At 40.3% G+C, this 20,091-nt stretch overlaps 1 protein-coding gene across 3 annotated transcripts in view; it reads right to left on the bottom strand.

Annotated features, from left to right (window-relative positions):
• The window catches only part of capzb (capping actin protein of muscle Z-line subunit beta), a 56,970-nt gene extending 37,611 nt beyond the window's left edge, over positions 1–19,359 (bottom strand). For 2 of the 3 annotated variants that reach the window (XM_034166556.1, XM_034166557.1), the window contains exon 1: positions 19,118–19,359. In XM_034166556.1, the coding sequence (XP_034022447.1) occupies positions 19,118–19,120 (3 nt within the window). In that variant the 5' untranslated portion in view covers positions 19,121–19,359. The remainder of the gene's footprint in view (positions 1–19,117) is intronic. The other variant, XM_034166558.1, reaches the window with a different exon arrangement.
• Between the last annotated feature and the right edge of the window lie 732 nt (positions 19,360–20,091).

The following is a 20,091-nucleotide window of genomic DNA, read 5'->3' as shown; positions in this document are numbered from 1 at the left end:
CATATGGTTGACACATTTAAAAGGCACTGCCTTTAATTACTGCGGAAAAAACACACCGCAATGGATGAAAGCAGACAAGCTTCACAAGCATTTTGAATGGAAGCCTGTTAACGACGATGAAACAGTTTTTGAACAAAATGCTGCTTGTTGCCTGTAAGATGGTGTTAGTTTGACACAATTCCCTGGGTGCGATGAGCCAAACAGAACCACTTTAGATCACAGCGATTCTGCAGGCTGCGAACACTCCCGCAGCTGGCGAGAAAATATCCGCCTCCCCCGCGTTGAAACCGGAAGTGAATTTACAAGCGCGCTCATTGGTCAGTTGTGGTTGGGCATATATGCTCGCGTATTTACTTTACTGACTCAACGGTTGGATGTATAGCCACTTCGTAGATAGAAAGTCCATTATCTCCTGAAAGTAACGTATTCTGACCTTTTCCCAATGTAAAAAAAAAAAAAAAAAAAAAAAAAAAAAATCCATCTGTGTGTCCAGCCTGTAAAGAAACAGCGTCATGGAGGCACTCCGCATGCATGCTCATGGTGGGACTAAAATAGAGTCCAGCGACACAAACAGCAGTGTCACCACGTTAGAATCCAAAATACGACAGACTATTAAGAGTTTTGGGGTGAAGTGTGTCACCTCAGTCTCTCTGTACAGCCGCTGTAAATCTGAACCTTTAGTTTCGAATGAAAGCTCACAAGCTTCGTTATCAGACAAAGCAGTGTTCGTTTCTTCACTGCGTCAGCCTGATGTTTCTGCTTTTCCTAAACTGTACATCACACACTGAGAAATGCCGACAGATGCAGAGTAATAAGACATTTTCCAGGACTGCACCTGCTGACTCGGAGAGGAAAGCTGGACCTTTTGTTTTTATATTTTTATTTTATTTTATTTTTTGACAATATAGAGAAGTGTCAAAATCTGAATCACAAGGACAATGTGAGATTTTAACACTATGAAGTGAATGCCCAGGCCTGGTGATATTGTGACTTGGGAATTCAAACTTTTCAAATTAAAAACTATGCAGGGGAAAAGTGTAAAAAAGTCTGGAATCTCCCACATTTTAAATTGTCTTTATGTACATAATTTTTTTTTTCTTTCAATTAAGTTTATTGCACATTTGTTACATACAGTGTGTCAACAAAACGAAACATTTTGGATTAATTTAACTAATCAACAATTCAGCACAGAATCAGGCCAGAAACAGGACTAAAAGATTTTTATTTTTGTCTCTGGGCTTCAGGACACAAGGTCAGATAGGTCACCGACTGGAAGCGTTGCGCGCGGTGATAGTTCCCAACAGCACTGCCACACTAAACATTTCTGGGGAGAACCCTGCGTGTGAATATGCTTGTCTATGTGTCAGCCTGCAAAAGAGTAGTGGGTTGTCAAGCATGTACTCTGCCTCTCCGTGGCTGGGATAAGCTTCCTGGACTGGAATGAGTGGGTTTAGAAAATGGGTGGTTCATTTCATGCTCTGATGTGCTATGTGACCATCTTATCTGACTAGTGGAGATCACTAGCCCCTAATGTTCTTTTGAATGAGGCTGTACAGTAAGTAATGAAGCTTTTAGTGAAACAAGTGGCTGTAAGTTGCAAGTGTCTAGGCAACATCTTGACAAACAAGTCATCACGTTATAGCTAATACTGCTCTGACAGTTCAGCCCCCTGGTCTGCCTTCCCTTTATCGCCAATGAGAACTAGCTGTCCCTCTCTCCACGGCAGACTCAAACACTGCAAAGTTTTTCAGATCAATGCAGGGCTCCCTTAAATGTTTGGTCAAAGTTGATATGCAACCTGACATGACACATCCCACATACATGTTGCCTGGTAACTGTCTCCTTTTCTAAAGTCACACTTTTGACCATTGACTAGGGATGGATATTGATAAGATTTTATCGATAGATGGCATTATCGATTCTGCTTATTGATCCGATTCCTTATCAAGTCCCTTATCAATACCTCTTGTGAATTTTCTGTGTATTAAAAGCAGGCTTTAGAGATTTTCTATGTCAACAACATTTTAAATTGGTCAATGGATTTTTGATCTCTGGACATCAATAAAAATAAATAAAATCTGTAGTTTCTGTCAAAAGCATTTCCTTTCAGACATTTTGGCATGAATGTCTCTCCATACCTCTGAGCTGAGCTCAGCCGGCTGCTGCACATCAGCGCGGGACATCTCGTTTTGGGAGGAAAAAACGTTTTGATCTACTGCAGTTTGTTTGTATTATAACATTTGGAAAGAGGTGTCATTTGATTTAAACTGCGTTTCGCTTTGAATTTATTAATTCTGAATGGACTCTATCGTTCTAACTTGACTCGGCAGAGAGCCACGCAGCGTTTGGAGCTGTGTGAACAGAATGGAGGACGATTCTCGTTTCTTTCTCGCAACAAGACAGGAGTCCCAGTTAGTAAGTTTAATCCGCACAAAAGTGCCTCATGATTGACATATTCAGGGATGAAAGTGGTAAAAAACAAAAAAAGCTGAAACCCAAAATTACCCCCCAACACCACCCGAACAAAAATGTTTGAATTCTAGAAGCTCTGAAATGCAATCTGAGACTATTCCAGACAATAAACTGCAGTGAGTGCAGCATCCATTTTGGTGAGGAAAAACCCAACTTCCCTTATTTAAAGGTGATAGAGAGAGGTTGAATGGGGCATTAATCCTTGTTCTGTGATGTGATATGTAGCCCCCCAAAAAATTGGTTGGGTCTGTAATGGCTCAGAACCTTCCTAAAAGGCTCTCTGAAACAGCTATGTTACTATGCTGGGTTTAGAATGCCTCGTTTGCCTTTAATGGCGTCGTTTCGGAGCTTATTTGGCAACCTCATTATGAAATGCAAGTAGGTGGCACTGATCGGTTGCCGTTGTTTGATTGGCTGCCCTTGCTCTCACTGAAAAGAAAGGATTATTTATTTATTTTCATTGCTTTTATATTTTCTGTTGTGTTTCTATTCAGGTTTTTTTTTGCCTCTTTCTCTAAAATTGTATATAATAATCATTAGATTATTAATATATAAACAAAAATAAATTTAAGAAATATTACAATTTGAAAACAAATGCACCCGAACGTGATGACAGCTGCAATGCTAACTTTTAACATTGAAAATGCCATAGACATGTTAATGCGTTAGCGTCGCTCCCGTTTTTAAGTTATAAAATACATCTATCAACTGTTTCAGAAGAACATAACAGGTCGGTTTAACATAGAAAAGGTAAATAATACTCACAGATGTATGCTCTTTAGGGTTTTAGCAGGAGAAAATTAAGCAAAAGAAAGAAAGAATAATCGAAGCATTGCATCAATCTGCGAAGCACTGCTTCGATTGGTTCAAGGTTCAAAGCAAAGCCACGCTGCAGAAAAGTTGTTTACGGACCCGCTGCAGGGTCCGTAATCAATACAGAAATGATCATTTTCCTGACAAACACCCCCAAAACAACGGCCACTCTGAAGGACCGATAACATAATCGTTAAGCACAAAGCTTACTGATGTCGGTGGATCGAATCATTTCTTAACGAAACCCGAAAGGAACCGGTTCTCGATACACATCCCTAGCTGCTAAGGGGTTAGCTCATTCCCTTCAGAGGAACAAACCAGAGCTAACGTGCCATTCTAACAACAGGAATATGGCGCAACACAAATTTAAAACAAAAGAAAATGTGATACTCACAGGCTGTACTGATTGCTAGGTTTGATTTTGTCAGAGTCGGAACTGACCCTCTACTGAGTATTAAATGCCGACTGAAGCTAGCTCGAAATCGTGCAAGGTTTGTGAAACAGTCCTCCGTGAAATGCGCAGAGCAAAGAAATAGTCGGCGGTTGTATGTACTGGGGATGCGGTTAAAAATGAATAAAAGCCAATGATCGCGTACATTGCTTTCCGTGGGAAGATCATAGTCCGCTAAAACAGCCTGGGAAAGCACACCTGTAGCTCGCCATTACTTCTCTTCGAGTGTTACAAATGGGTGGGCACAACCTTATGAATAATTAATTTCGAAGGGGCGTGTGTGAAAGGGGGTGGGTGTGGGTGTGTGGGGGCTATTGGTGAAAAAGTGACGTAAGTTTTCTCTCAAAAACGGATTGGCCTGTTTTCTATGGGCAATTCAAAAAAGGAGAAATACTTGAAACAGAGGTTCTGAAACTTGCTGGTACTTCGTGTGTATTCCCCACAGCGGGGAGACTCTGAACTAACACCAAAAACATGAAAGATGATTTTGATTCTCTATCCCCTTTAAATTCATTCCAGTAGTATTCTGCTCTTACTAGGATGCAGCAGTTTTCTAGCTTGGCAGATCGTTCTGGAGGAAATCACTGAAGAAATTAACAAATTGAAAATATGGTTTGACCGAAACAAGTTCTCATTAAACTTAAGACAGGGATGAAGTGGAGGTGTAAGAGTCACTAGGTGTTCACAGGAAAGTTATTTATTTCTATATGTATTTATTTATTTTCGTTGTTAGTTGGATTTATCTTTTCTGTTGTTTTGTTTCATCAGGTTCTTTTTGTCTTTTTCTCTAAAATTGTATTGTAGCATTATTAGTTATTATTACTACTATTGTTGTTGCTATTATTAATATATGGATAAAAATAAATAAAAAATACACTTTGACTCTTACGACAACGAACGCTGAGCCATTATTATACAGAAAACAAATGCACACACAACCTGCTGAGATGTGAACAGCTTAATGCTAACTTTAACATTGAAAATGTCAGACATGCTAACGCATTAGTGTCGGTCCGGTTTTTTAAGTTATAAAATACATCTATCAACTGTTTCAGAAGATCATAATAGGCCAGTTTAGCATAGAAAAGGTAAATATTACTCACACAGTGGTGGGCACAAATAACCCAAAAAATAACTTCGATAACAGATAATCAGATAACTGAAAAGTTAACTTTGATAAAGATAAAATGATAAACCACCCAAAAAAATGTATCGGAAGTTACAGATAACTGATAAATTCCACTGGTGCATTTGCAACTACTAATAAACTGAATTTGAGTTTTAACGCCACAATAGCTTCTAGTAATATTAAAAGTGACAACAGACCCAAACAATGAGGCCACACTTTTGTCTTTGAACATCCTGCACCTGCTGGAAGTTCTTGTTTACTACACAGCTTCCACCACAGAGCCACCCTGAGAGCAGCCATAAAGCCAGCTCTCTATCGATCACAACGCTCCGGTCAGGCGGAGGTCTTGGAAAATAAAGTCATGCTGACTTATGGTTTTGATTTATAAATAACATTAATACCGATAGAATAACTCCATTAATGTCAATTCTGTCATTTGTACAAAGTTAAAATATAACATATATCTTTTAATGTTGAATAATGCACTAATTCTGAGGTTTTGTAACAGACAGATCGCAAAGGATTCTGGGTAAAAGTGCCTCTGCTAAACACTGATTGGTTCAGTCAATTATGTAAACCAACACGTTAATGTGACGTGTGTTGGTGTTTACAGATAAATGTGCTTTTGTAAAATATTCCATTTTTTATTTGTAAAAACAGGCATTTTTATGGAGCCCTGGAAGTGTCATCGCAAAATGTTTTGCATGTGTAGAGAATGTGCACACGTTTTATTAGTGCCGTGCGCACGTTTGATGATGTTGTAAAACGTGCACTCAATATTGTCTTGACACATAAATGTTGGCTTTACACTGTGCGAGTTTTGGCCTTTTTTCAGATGATTTTTCATTCGTGCGAGAATTTTTTGGACCGAGTTTCAGGTTAATCGCACGTCCTGCATCATGTAGTGTACATGGAGTAACAAGCTGCGTTTAACATCTCACGACCACCTGCTGATCGCCGATCGTATGGTCGAATGAAAATCAAACCTGTTTGATATTATTCTGGTCGGCCGTTGTGAGGTTATCCTGCTGCTGAGGGGCTACAAGAGCGTCCAACCTCTCGCACTGTGCCTGTGCAAACACCGCAGAGCTGTCTTGTAATGTTATTTTTTTGTTGTTTTGTTTTTAAACTTAATTTGTGAAAAAAAAAAAAAAAAAAAGCCATTTATAAAGCCAAAAAGTTGATTTGACAACCATCTGATATAACCGGGGTCAAAATAAATAGAATACTGCCATCTACTGATGCCCAGACGCTTAATACTTAGGGCAAATACTGCCATGAACACTACTGGCCTGAAAAACTTGCCAAAACAAAATCCCACATAATCCGTGTCTGCTACATTTAAGATGCGTGGAATTTAACAAAACGCAAATACAATAACGTCTATAAACCCAGAGAATATATTCACGAGTTTTAGGCACTAGAGTTTAATGCTGCTGTTCGTGCAGCCTGAACAGAGTGTCTGAAATGCATTTGTCCTGTCGTGAACATACTGAGATTAGACTATCCTACCCATAATGCACTGCTGGGCACACACACCACCACCTATACGTTTTCAGGAGCCCGGCCTGCAGACAAAGAAGGTCTAAGATTCATTCCAATTCTAATCCACTCAGTTCAGTTCTATTTTGTTAATGGTTCATTGCTGTAATATATAAATAAAAGACACTCATGGCTTTATAGTATTCAATGCCATCCAACATTCTGAGCTTTTGTATAGCAATTAGCATGTGTACTAAAAACCCTGGCTCTGTGTATTACTGCAATTTATAGTAAACAATGAGGCTTAAAAACAGGAAGAAACAAAATCATTACAATGTCAACATGTAATATGCCAGCTACCCATAAAATCAATTCAGAGTTCCTTATTTGCTTGCATGTTTATTGAGGTTTGTTTTTATGAGCTACCTAGTTACTTATGGAATGCCCACCTGTGATCAAGGATCCCACTACCCTTTGTGAAGCCAGCTGGGTCCTAACTTTTGCTGATCAACATTCCCCAAGTACTTCAAAATCCCAGCTTCAGTGAGCAAATATTCTCCCACATGCACCAGTCATCCACCAAACCAGCTGGTTCTAATTAGTTTGACTTCAGGCAGGTAGATGAGCTAATTATTGAACTCTGTGCTGGTAGAGGCAATACTAAGACAGAACTGTTTACTCACTGAAGCCGGGGTTCTCCACCTCTGGTCAAAACATCTTTTACAGAGATAACGCCCCAGTTTTAAGAAGTCAGTCAGTCCTGTAAGTAACCCTTACACAGGTCCTGAGGCTCATTGGTTATATAATGGGAAAATGTTCATTTCTGATGATCAGAAACGGCGCTGTGTACTCGCGTGAAGGCTCCATGCTGTGCTGTACGCCGAAGAAAATTAAACCGGTTTAATTTCTTCCATCCTACGTGCGTACCCCTCAATATACTGCTACCTATTGAGAAAAAACTCCTTGTGAAGTGGGCGGAGAGCTGCTCATTACAGCGTAGATGATACGCTGTAATGAGCAGCTCTCCGCTGCTCATTACAGGAAAAAAAAAAAAAAAAATCCATAAAATCACACTGTAGGATTTTTAAAGAATTTATTTGTAAATTATGGTGGAAAATAAGTATTTGGTCACTCACAAACAAGCAAGATTTCTGGCTCTCACAGACCTGTAATTTCTTCTTTAAGAAGCTCTTATGTCCTCCACCTGTATTAATGGCACCTGTTGGAACTCGTTATCTGAAAAAAAGACACCTGTCCACAGCCCCAAACAGTCAGACTCCAAACTCAACCATGGCCAAGACCAAACAGCTGTCGAAGGACACCAGGAAGAAAACTGTAGATGTGCACCAGGCTGGGAAGAGTGAATCTACAATAGTAAAGAAGGTTGGTGTGAATAAATAAACTGTGGGAGCAGTTGTAAGAAAATGGAAGAATACATGACCATTGATAATCTCCCTCAATCTGGGGCTCCATGCAAGATGTCATCCCATGGGGTCAAAATGATCATGAGAACGGTGAACAAAAATCCTAGAACTACACGGACGGACCTGATGAATGACCTGCAGAGTGCTGGGACCAAAGTAACAAAGGCTACACACTACGCAGAGAGGGACTCAAATCCTGCAGTGCCAGGCATGTCCCCTGTTTAACACCGTATATGTCCAGGCCCATCTGAAGTTTGCCAGAGAGCATATGGATGATCCAGAAGAGGATTGGGAGAATATCATGTGGTCAGATGAAGCCAAAATAGAACATTTTGGTAAAAACTGAACTTGTCGTGTTTGGAGGAAGAAGAATGCTGAGTTGCATTCCAAGAACACCATATCTACTGTGAAGTATGGGGGTGGAAACATCATGCTTTGGGGCTGTTTTTCTGTAAAGGGGACAGGATGACTGATCCATGTTAAGGGAAGAATGAACAGGGCCATGTATCGTGAGATTTTAAGCCAAAACCACCTCCTATCAGTGAGAGAATTGACAATGCAACATGGCTGGGTCTTCCAGTGTGACAATGATCCCAAACACACCGCTGGGGCAACGAAGGAGTGGCTCCGTAATTTTAAGCTCCTGCAGTGGCCAAGCCAGTCTCCAGACATCAACCCCACAGAAAATTTGTTGAGGGAGTTGAAAGTCCGTGTTGCCCAGCGACAGCCCCAAAACATCACTGCTCTAGAGGAGATCTGCATGGAGGAATGGGCCAAAATACCAGCTACAGTGTGTGCAAACCTGGTGAAGACTTACAGGAAATGTTTGACCTCTGTCATTGCCAACAAAGATTATGTTACAAAGTATTGAGTTGAACTTTTGTTATTGACAAAATACTTATTTTACACCATAATTTACAAATAAATTCTTTAAAAATCCTACTATGTGATTTCCTGGATTTTTTTTTCCTCATTTTGTCTCTCATAGTTGAAGTGTACCTATGATGAATATTACAGACCTCTCTCATCTTTCAAAGTTGGAGAACTTGGATAATCAGGGGCTGACTAACTACTTTGTTACCCCACTATACTTAGATCGAAGCATCATCAAATTAAACCATAAAAGTCACCTTAGCTCTGGGTCTAAATGCATTCGATTGTCACTGCATGTTTTTATTGTACCATGCATTAGTGACACTGGATTTTAAATAGGCTTAGGCTAACCATTTTCTCATTTGTTCATGACCATGAATGGGAAGTAAGAACTGATTCCAGTTTTTTTTTCAATCCACTGGAATTGTTTGTCTCACACACTACCAATTCCTGACAGTTCCAAGTTGAAGTCATATGTGATGTTACAATACCAAACTTTGCATTTACCAACAAGGAAAAAAGCTTCAGTGATACTGAAAACCTGTGTAGGACCACATTTATTCAGAGAAACGACCTGCATCAACTGGACTGATAAGCAGAATCATTAATGGCAATAAGCCTATCAAAATAAATTCTGTGGGACAATATATTGCCTTTATTATATTAATATATATTAATATATTGCCGACATTATTGTCAGCATTATTTTAAGAGCACAAAGGAGGAGTCAAATGGCACTTTTGCACTCGAACGCCTCGTACAACAGTCGCCACATTCATTTGGGCACGGCACATGCACTATATATTCGCATGCCGCTCGCGCTGGAAATCCATTTGAACGGCGGGCAGAATGAGGTATGAACGGCGTGTCATACGCAAGTTGGACATATTGTGATGCAGCCCAGCAGCTGCACGAAATCATTGTCCATGTCGAACCGTGGCTGAATGATGTGATCGAGGCAGCCTTCACACCAGCGGCCGAATGTCATTGAATGCTGGACGAATGACCATTCGACGCACTCTCGGCCAGAGTCAGCTGGAGTCCAGGTGCCACCCACAAACATCCAACACCACTTGCGGGGCATTTAGAACATGTGGGACCATTCACACTGCCAGCACGAGAGTAGAGAGCAAGTGACCACATTAGATCTGGCTGTGTGAATAGCCCCACGTTTTAAGTGCCCCACGAGTGTGCCGTTACCAAGCAACACGTTATGCAAAGCTCCCCCACAACACAGATGTCGTGAGGAGTGTCCCCCCCATGAGCCAACATTGTCAGGTGCGGCTGAGGTGGCTGGAGTGCGATCGCTGTCCAGCGCAGTGTGCATCTGGACAGCTGACCACTGTATACAAACAACTCAGCTGGAGGACATATGCCATCAACAACGCTCCATGCAAAGCACGTGTGGGCAGGCTCTCATGCTCTTGTCAGTGCCAGCTGACAGCAGCTCAGTGTACATGATGTGTTAAATTAAAAACACAGAGGACAATTAAAGAAATACAAACAACAATAACGATATACATAATTACATAAAATAAATAATCACATAAAGGAACAGAGACAGACTTTTTTTTAAGCCGAGTCTGTTCGGCAAGGTGGACGTGTCCGCATCAGCCGCTGCTGTTGGGATCTGTGGACTCGCAAATCGCAGCTGGCGAACACATACTGTTCCATGAAGGATTTGACCTGACAACACTCCACCATGACGCGTGTGCTTGGCCAATCCCACCTGTAACAATCTTTCACTGTAAAGTTGATTTCTAAGTCGTGAGTCATCTTTACGGCCCAACAGCCTGTTAGCCATATTGCTATACTGCTATTTGGCAGGAAACACAACAGAGATGACCTATTTAGGGCTGGTCGTTAAAGGCCATTAGTCTATGGCGCACACACACACACACACACTTTTCTCAATGGATTTGCACTGATGTGAAAATGACCCAGGGGACTGGCAAAAAGTGGAAATCTGCCAAAAAGCACAAACTTTTCATCTCTGATTATTCATGTGCTATACATTAACATAAAATGACATTAAACAGAAATATACATCATATTTACAGTAACTGTCAATTTGTCTCTTTTACAGTAGATTACAAAACATTACAAATGTTGAATTACTTTAATTTATTCTGACCACTGATGTGTGTGTGTGTGAAGGGCCATCATATTGAGCCAATGGCCCCTGATTTCAGACACTGATTGGCTGTTAGCCCATACCACTCTTAAAACGTGAATCCATATCTTCTGGTTTGTAACAAAGTCCCTCCCACAGCACTACTTGATTTGTTAGATGCCACAAGCTCAGCCTGTCAGTGCTGATGGCTGCTGTCCCACAGACTGGCATAGAAAAAGATACCAGTGTGCAGACTGGAGCTGTACTGGCTGTAATTATTTATTTGTTCAATTTCATAATAATGATATTTAAAGCTTGTCCGAGTTTTTGTATGAAGGTCATGTTGAAAGGTTCTGTGAATTAAACATATGCTGCAAAAACATTTTAAAGAAAGTTTTGGGTTAAGAGTGTGTTATACTAAGTTTTGACATCTTTTTGACACTTTTCACTGCAGGCAAATATCGGCCTCCAAAGCTTGTTGATAATCGGTCGACTCCTACAAAATACCCCAAAAATGTAACAAGCAAGGATTATTATTGCTTATCCAAATTCTGTTGTAACAAGAGCGAAATCTACACTGGAAATTACATTCAATTTCACTATCAACAAGGAGACTAGTACAGTGGCTTAATGGTTAACACTGTTGCCACAGTAAGAAGGTTCTGGGTTCACTCCTGACCTGGTCTTTTCTGCATGAAGCTTACACGTTGAGTTTACGTGGGTTACCTCCAGGTCTTCCTCCCACTTCCAATGACATGCAGGCAAGGTGAAATAAAAAACTCTAAATTGACTGAATGAGTTTGTCAATTTGTGTCGGCTCTACCATAGACTGATGGCCTGTCCCGGGGTTACCCTGCCTCTTGGCCACTGACTGCTTGGACAGGCTGTAGTAGGGGTGGGCGGTATAAACTGACTATATCAATGTTTCCAACTGAAGGGATTTTGAGTTTACCGGCCAATCACGATAGCCATTGTTGATGACCTCATCGATTCACATCAAAAGTGAGAGCCACAAGGTTTAGAAAGATGGCCAGATCAAGTGATTATAGTGTGGGATAAATCAGATCAGAGATATCAAGTAAGGGCACACACACAGTCACTGCTTTATAAGCGGGAAGCTAATGGACCCAACAGTCACAGCAACAGCTGCATCAGGACAGAGCCACAGTCAGTGTGAGTTTTATAAACAATTTTACATTCTGCTTTATGCAGTGTGCATCAGTCTTGCTCTGTTTGGTAAGAGGTGCTCACAGCTGACACAGCGAGCTTCAAAAACTAATTTCTTATAAGGGATGGGAATTGAGAACTGGTTCCTTTTGGGTATCGTTAATAAATGATTCGATCCACCGACATCAATAAGCTTTGTGCTTAACGATTCTGTTATCGGTCCTTCACAGTGGCCGTTGTTTTTGGGGGTGTTTGTCATGAAAATGATAATTTCTCTACATTGATTACAGACCCTGCAGCGGGTTCGTGATCAACTTTTCTGCAGCGCGGCTTTGCTCTGAACCTTGAACCAATCGAAGCAGTGGTTCGCAGATTGAAGCAATGCTTCGATCTGTTGCTTCGTTTATACTTTCTTTTTTTCGCGTAATTTTCCCCCGCTAAAACCCTAAAGAGCATACGTCTGTGAGCATTATTCACCTTTTCTATGTTAAACCGACCTGTTATGGTCTTCTGAAACAGTTGATAGATGTATTTTATAACTTAAAAACGGGAGCGATGCTAACGCGTTAGCATGTCTATGGCATTTTCAATGTTAAAAGTTAGCATTACGCATTTGCAGCTGACATCACGTTCGGGTGCATTTGTTTTCAAATTGTAATATTTCTTAAATTTATTTTTGTTTATATATTAATAATCTAATGCTTATTATATACAATTTTAGAGAAAGAGACAAAAAGAACCTGAATAGAAACACAACAGAAAATATAAAAGCAACTAACAATGAACATAAATAAATACATACAGAAATAAATGTTTCCTGTGAACACCTAGTGACTCTTACACCTCCATTTCATCCCTGTCTTATTTAAGTTTAATGACAGTTTGTTTCGGTCAAACCATATTTTTAATGTGTTAATTTCTTCAGTGATTTCCTCCAGAACTATCTGCCAAACTAGAAAACTGCTGCATCCTAGTAAGAGCAGAATACTACTGGAATGAATTTGAATAAGGAAAGTTGCTTTGTTTTTTCTCTCACCTAATGGATGCTGCACTCACTCCAGTTTATCGTCTGGAATAGTCCCAGATTGCATTTCAAAGCATCTAGAATTCAAACATTTTCGTGCAGGTGGTGTTGGGGGGTAATTTTGGGTTTCAGCTTTTTTTTGTTTTTCACCACTTTCATCCCTGAATATGTGAAATCGTGAGTCACTTTTGTGCGGATTAAAGTTACTAACTGGGACCCCGGTCTTGTTGTGAGAAAGAAATGAGAATCGTCCTCCGTTCTGTTCACACAGCTCCAAACGCTGCGCGGCTCTCTGATGAGTCAAGTTAGAATGACAGAGTCGAGTCGGAATTAATAACTTCAAAGTAAAACACTGTTTTGTTTATTTTTATTTATGTCCAGAGATCAAGGATACAGTGACCAATTTCATATTTATTTACTTTAAGACTCAATGAAATACATAGAAAACCTGTAAAGCCTACTTTTAGTACAAAATTCACGAGGTATCGATAAGGGAATCTGCTCGATAAGCAGAATCGATAATGGCATCGATAGATAAAATCTTATCAATACCCATCCCTATTTCTTATCGATTGAAATACCAAGTTTGTTTCTGATCAATGGTGCATGTAATATAACCCTCTTTGCAGCAAGAAAGGCAGCCATTTCCTCACTGTTTTTCTCCTGTTTAGAGACATAACCAGCGAAGAGAGTTAACAGGGCACTGCCCCCCCCCGTTAGAGTAAAGGTTCACTTTTGAAGACTTTTTTGTTGTTGTTTTTTTTACATGCAGCAACAGTGTAAAGAAAAAATGCATGTTTAACAATTATATGTCAGTCACTATTACTCTGAGCTTCATAGTTTTACCTTTAAAATTCTGCACCAATTGGGATTGATGAGCCAAAAAAAAAAAAAAAAAAAAAAAAAATTGTATATCTAATTTTTATAGGGATGGGTATCGGGAACCGGTTATTTTCAGATATCGTTAAGAAATTATTCGATCCATCGACATCAACAGCCTTTTTGCATAACGATTCCTTTATCAGTCCTTCAGAGCGGCCGTTGTTTTTGAGGGTGTTTGTCGGGAAAATGAGCATTTGTCTACACTGATTACAGACTCTGCAGCAGGTCTGTATAATCAACCGTTTCTGCAGGGGGCTTTGCTTTGAACCTTGAATCAATGAAGCAGTGCTTCGTTCTGCTGCTTCATTGGTTCTTTGTTTCATTTCGCTTTATCTTAATTTTTCCCCGGTAAAACCCTAAAGAGCATATGTCTGTGACCAATATTTACCTTTTATGTTAAACTGACCTGTTCCGGTCTTCTGAAAGAGTTGATAGATGTACTTTATAACTTAAAAACAGGACCGATGCTAACGCATTAGCATGTCTATGGGATTTTCAATGTTAAAGTTAGCATTAAGCTGTTCATATCTCAGCACGTCTGTGTGCATTTGTTTTCTGTATAATAATTAGTGGCTTAGCCTTTGTTGTAAAAGAGTCAAATGTATTACAAATTGTAACATTTTTTAAAACTTATTTTTACTTAGATATTAATATCAACAGCAACAAGAACAATAATAATAGTAATAATAACTAATAATGCTACAATACAATTTTAGAGAAAGAGACCAAAAGAACCTGATAAAACAAAACAGAAAAGATAAAGCCAACTAACAATGAACATAAATAAGTAAATAACTGTTTCCTGTGAACACCTAGTGACTCTTACTCCTTCACTTCATCCCTGTTTTTTTTTTTAAGTTTAATGACAATTTGGTTCGGTCAACTCATATTGTTTATTAATTTCTTCAGTGATTTCCTCCAGAACTATCTGCCAAGCTAGAAAACTGCTGCAATCTAGTAAGAGCAGCATACTACTGGAATTAATTTGAATAAGGAAAGTTGGGGTTTTTTCTCACCAAAATGGATGCTGTACTCACTGCAATTTATTTTCTGGAATAGCCCCAGATTGCATTTCAGAGCTTCTAGAATTCAAAAATTTTGTGTGGGTGGTGGTGGGGGGTAATTTTGGGTTACAGCTTTTTTGTTTTTCCCCACTTTCATCCCTGAATATGTCAATCGTGTCACTTTTGTGCAGATTAAAGTTGGTAACTGGGACTCCTGTCTTGTTGCGAGACAGAAACGAGAACTGTCCTCCGTTCTGTTCACACAGCTCCAAACACTGCGTGGCTCTCTGACGAGTCAAGTTAGAACGATAGAGTCCAGTCAGAATTAATAACTTCAAAGCCAAATGACCCCTCTTTCCAAACATTGTAATACAAACAATAAGCTGCAATCGATCAAAATGTTTTTTTCCTCCCAAAACGAGACATCCTGTGCTGACGTGCAGCAGCTGGCTGAAATCAGCTCAGAGGTACGGAGAGACATTCATGCCAAAATGTCTGAAAGGAAATGCTTTTAACAAAAACTATAGATTTTGTTTATTTTTATTGATGTCCAGAGATCACGGATCCAGTCACCAATTTCATATTTATTTACTTTAAGACTCAATATAATAATTTTAGCATAGAAAACCTGTAAAGCCTACTTTTAGTACACAGAAAATTCCCAAGAGGTATCGATAAGGTATCGGATCGGTAGGCTGAATTAATAAGGGCATCGATAGATAAAATCTTTATATATATATATATATATATATATATATATATATATATATATATATATATATACATATATATATATATATATATATACACACATATATACACACACACAAAACTGAAATGATTACTCGACAAACTAATTATTCAATTACAAAGAATGTTGGGACAAATTCTTTACCTCGAGGCTTCATTTAATTCCTGTCACCAAAGCGTTCCATAAACAAGGCCCCATGAAAAATGCTAGTATATACGCCAGGCATACTGTATGTGGTGCTGTAATGCTCCCACAAAAAAAAAATAAAGAGAAAAAGACACTGAGCATGTGCACAACCCATGTAAGGAACTAATGAATGTAGCAGCAGAAGCTACAACTTTCCAAAGCAGCACACTGCCTAAACTAAAACTCTAAGAAAAACAGGGTCTGTGTTGATCATCTGAAGTAGACAATAATATGTATTTAAAGCAGTGTTTGTTTATTGAAAAAATAAAATAAATAAATGGTGCTGTGTTTGGTCCACTGACTGCCCTCCACCCTGCAGACAAAGTGAAAGGACACACACTTTAAGTGAATCACATTTAACTGTTCAAAAATTGGCTTTTATTCGGATTTGATCAGTTTTCATCAACAGGGTGCACTGCAAATGTATCAATTCTAAATTCCAGAGCCCAGTTTTTGATAGACTGCATTCACTTGCATGCACAGCCCCAACCGCCTGCACTTACGGTCTGGAAAAGAGCCGAAACTCATTAATGATGTGAAAAACTAATTACCAAGGAAAACAGAGAGGGAAGACCCCAAGTTTGGAAATCTGCATGACGTTGTCCAAAAATGCAAAAGTACTTTTTGTCGGATTGCTAGATTAATCTAAAAAAAATAAATCGAAAGAATACTCTATTCCAAAAATATTTTGACAGCAGCAGCCCCACAAATATGAAGAAAGCAGCTTGGCTTTAAAGCTTTTTTGTTTCTTAAAGTAGACCTGCATTGAAATAAATGCAGTCAGATCTTTGGACCAAAAAATTACTTATATTTACACATAAGATCCTTCTGAATGTAGTAAAGTAAATCTGCAAGTCCAGATCTGTCATTCAACGGAGAAATCTTAGTTTAAAAATGACAAATTTACAGCTAAAATTTAGCCCTCCGCAAAACTGTCAGCACATCCTGGACGTTGCCGAGACGTCAGAGAGAAGACCCTATCCCAGCATGCATTGCGAGCGCCAACTGTAATTTGTGGATTTACGTCAGTTTGCATCTCTTACAAAAGCACCTTTTTATTGTCTTATACAGAAGGATCGACTTTTTTTAAAACTTTATATTGTCTTGCGGTACGTTTGGTGAGTATACATTTTTTTTATTGTTGCTTGAAAATGATTTTTGGAGACTTTTTCATACGCCCGTTTGAGTGGTGTCGCATTGAAAATCTACTGTCTTTATCCTCCGGTGTTACCGTCGCGGGGTACGGATGCGGGACCCGCAAAGAATTCAAGTCATTAAAAAGATATAAACCTCTCTCAGCGGCCACAGAGCTCTGAGGCTCTGATTACCAAGACCGTGCAGCGCTGCGGATTTTGCCGCAAGAAGTCTGTCCTTGCGGGCAACAGGTGTCACCGGCCGCTCCGCATCAAAACAGCGAGCTTAGTCTCTGGACTTGCTGCCAAGTTGGCCGCACCTCCATTCAGTAGACAGGGAGGTGGTGCCGGCTGCACAGCAGACACGAGGGCAGTGTGAGTGGCCCGCTGCGGCGTTTACCGAGCCCTCAGACTCGGTAAGCGCATCGGAGGCAGTGAGAGCAAGGCGTCGCAGAAGAACGTCACCCGCTGTTGATGTCGCCGCTAATCTGAGCATGCAGAGCTGTATCTTGCATTCATTGCAGCTTACTTTTGGACGTTGAAACCAGGATGTGTATAACAGTAACATTACTAACAGATAAAATCAATTTCAATGCGGGATCGGACTGAAGGCGCAAGCGCTCCATCTTCTCCCCAACATCATGGAAATGACCCGGATGTACAAACTGTTTTCGCGGAGGGCTAAATTTTAGCTGCAAATTTGTCATTTTTAAACGAAGATTTCTCCGCTGAATTACAAATTTGGGCTTACAGATTTACTTTACGGCATTCATAAGGGTCTTATAAATACATATCAGCTATTTCTTTCTGAGATCCGACCACATTTATTTCAATGCAGGTCTACTTTAATGCATGTCAGAGCTGTTAAGGTGACAAGCATTTACTGATCGTTATATTGATTTTTTTTTTTTAAACCAACAAAACACACACACACACACAACTATGCTTCAATTTATACCACAATATGAAGTTTAGGCCATATCTTCCGGCACCCCAAAGACCTTTAACAGGACTAAGAGGGTTCAGCAAATGAATGAATGTCAACAAGGAATTCAAAAGTAGCAGTGCCTAATTGGATCTATAGATCCAACAAAACACTACACTTATTTATACAATAACTACTCCAAAGTATGTACATCTTACTAAAGCATACATGTGCAACAGCTCACTGGTCAAAGGGCAGCAACTTGTTATAAAGAAAGGGGAAAACCCTTTTATAAACATTTTTAAGAGTAACCCTGACCATAACAGAGGTCTGCACTCAGTCTCACTCGTGCCTTTCCCTCATTCTTTTTGCTAGTCAGAGTCCTTCCCAACTGATGAATCACTCTGCTTCATCAGACACCTGCACTCATTGACAATGTATTTACAAATACTGCTGTCTCCATGTAAACACTCACTCAGACCAACAACCTGACAGGTCAGGAGAGAGCAGTGAGGCTGAGCCAGCAGGATGGATGAGGTGAAGCAAAGGAGAGGGGGCGACTGTGGAGAAACACCAGCTGCTCTTCCCTTTTGAGGAATAAGACTATTTACGCCATGTTATAAAAACAAGATACGAGCAAACTGTTATAAATAGGCAGAGCTCCATTATGCACTAATTAACACTGGCTACACCGTTTTCTTTTTGGAAAAATGAAAACAATCAGTAACAGTTCCTTAAGGAAATGAGAAAACTTACAAAAAAAACTTCCTGCCAAAACACAGGAAGTTTTGGCAGTCCTTGATGGGATGATCAGATTTAACTTTACCATTAGGCGTAAGTTCCGAACAAACTTGAACCTCAGCTGAGGACATTATGGTGAGGAACAGGAGAGAAGTAAGCAGTCTTTATTTAGTTACAGGCAGTCCGGCGATGCACTATTTTGGTCCCTGTGTACATGTGTCGTGCACGGCAGAACGACTATGTGCGTGTCCCCGCTTGTGCTGCTCACGAACTTGTATCAAATCCAAAACATCCTGTGCTAATACATGCAGGCTGCCAGTTTAGCTGCGCTGCTAGCGAGTCCGAGGCGCTAAGACGCTAACTCATTCAGAATACAAATCGTGTGCAAACAGCGCCTGTTTCACCTGTGATTGAAGACACTCGGAACCCGTGACACTGTTCTCATGTTACAACCCAACGCTGACAACTAGCGTTAGCCCGGCTTAGCACAGCTATCTGGTAGCAGCTAGTTAGCACTAGCAACAGCAGCCCCGACCGCGGCCCTTACCATGTCTGCGGCGGTCCGAGCCGGGTAGAGGAGCAACGGTTCACCAACGGCTGCACACTTTAGCCTCAAACAAATCGCTCCCCGGGACTTTTTTTGTGCTTCTGGACCCCCAGAGAAGACGTTTTCGTCGCCTCTCCCTGACTAAACCCAGCCCTGTCAGCGAAATCCACTTCCTCAACCGGGCTGCAGGAAGGAGGCTGCAGGCAGAAAACAGGCCCGGTAACACGTCCGGGTCACTCCGGCTTTTTATTACAGCAGCCAATAGCGAAGGAGCGAGAACGGCATTGCCAAGTATGGAAAGAGAGGAGTGGTACAGTAAATGTGCACCCAGGAGGAGTTGCACTGATGGAGTTGTGACAATCGGCTTTGTTCTTTCTCCGCTCAGTATCCATAAAGAAATTGTTTGCACCATAATACCTTCTCTTACTGACAGGGGCGTAGCACCAAATAATGGGCCCTAGGTACTAGCCATATTGAAGACCCCCCCCCCCCCCCCCCACACACCACACACACACACACACACACACACTGTTATGCTCTTTTTTTATTGACGCAAACACCAAATTTCTAATGCGTAGTCAAACCAGGTCTAAATCATGTATACCTTAGATCACACCTGGGAGTCAGAACCCTTTTTAAAGTTGGGGGAGCAACGTTCCTGTGCATTCCTGTCTGTTAAAATGCACAGGAATGCACCAAATTGCACCATTTTTCTAGAAAATGGTGCAATTTGGTCCCCCAGACCCCCCAACTCAATATAGCTAGCTTTCAAGCTCACCTCTCTTTTCAAAGAATTTGGTTAGCAGCTGCTTTCCCTCATTTAGTTTTCTTTCCCTGTCCTTTTTCTCTTCTTTTTTGAAATCTAGACTTTGATTTTTTAGGAAAGACATATTTTATTTTCAGCCTAATCACTAGGGCTGCAATTAACGATTATTTTAGTAATCAATTCATCAGTCGATTATTTTTTCAATTAA

Source organism: Thalassophryne amazonica, chromosome 3 (assembly GCF_902500255.1).
Source record: "Thalassophryne amazonica chromosome 3, fThaAma1.1, whole genome shotgun sequence".
NCBI lineage: Eukaryota > Metazoa > Chordata > Actinopteri > Batrachoidiformes > Batrachoididae > Thalassophryne > Thalassophryne amazonica.
Note: the sequence above shows the minus strand (reverse complement) of the source record. Positions and strands in the feature narration are given on the sequence as shown.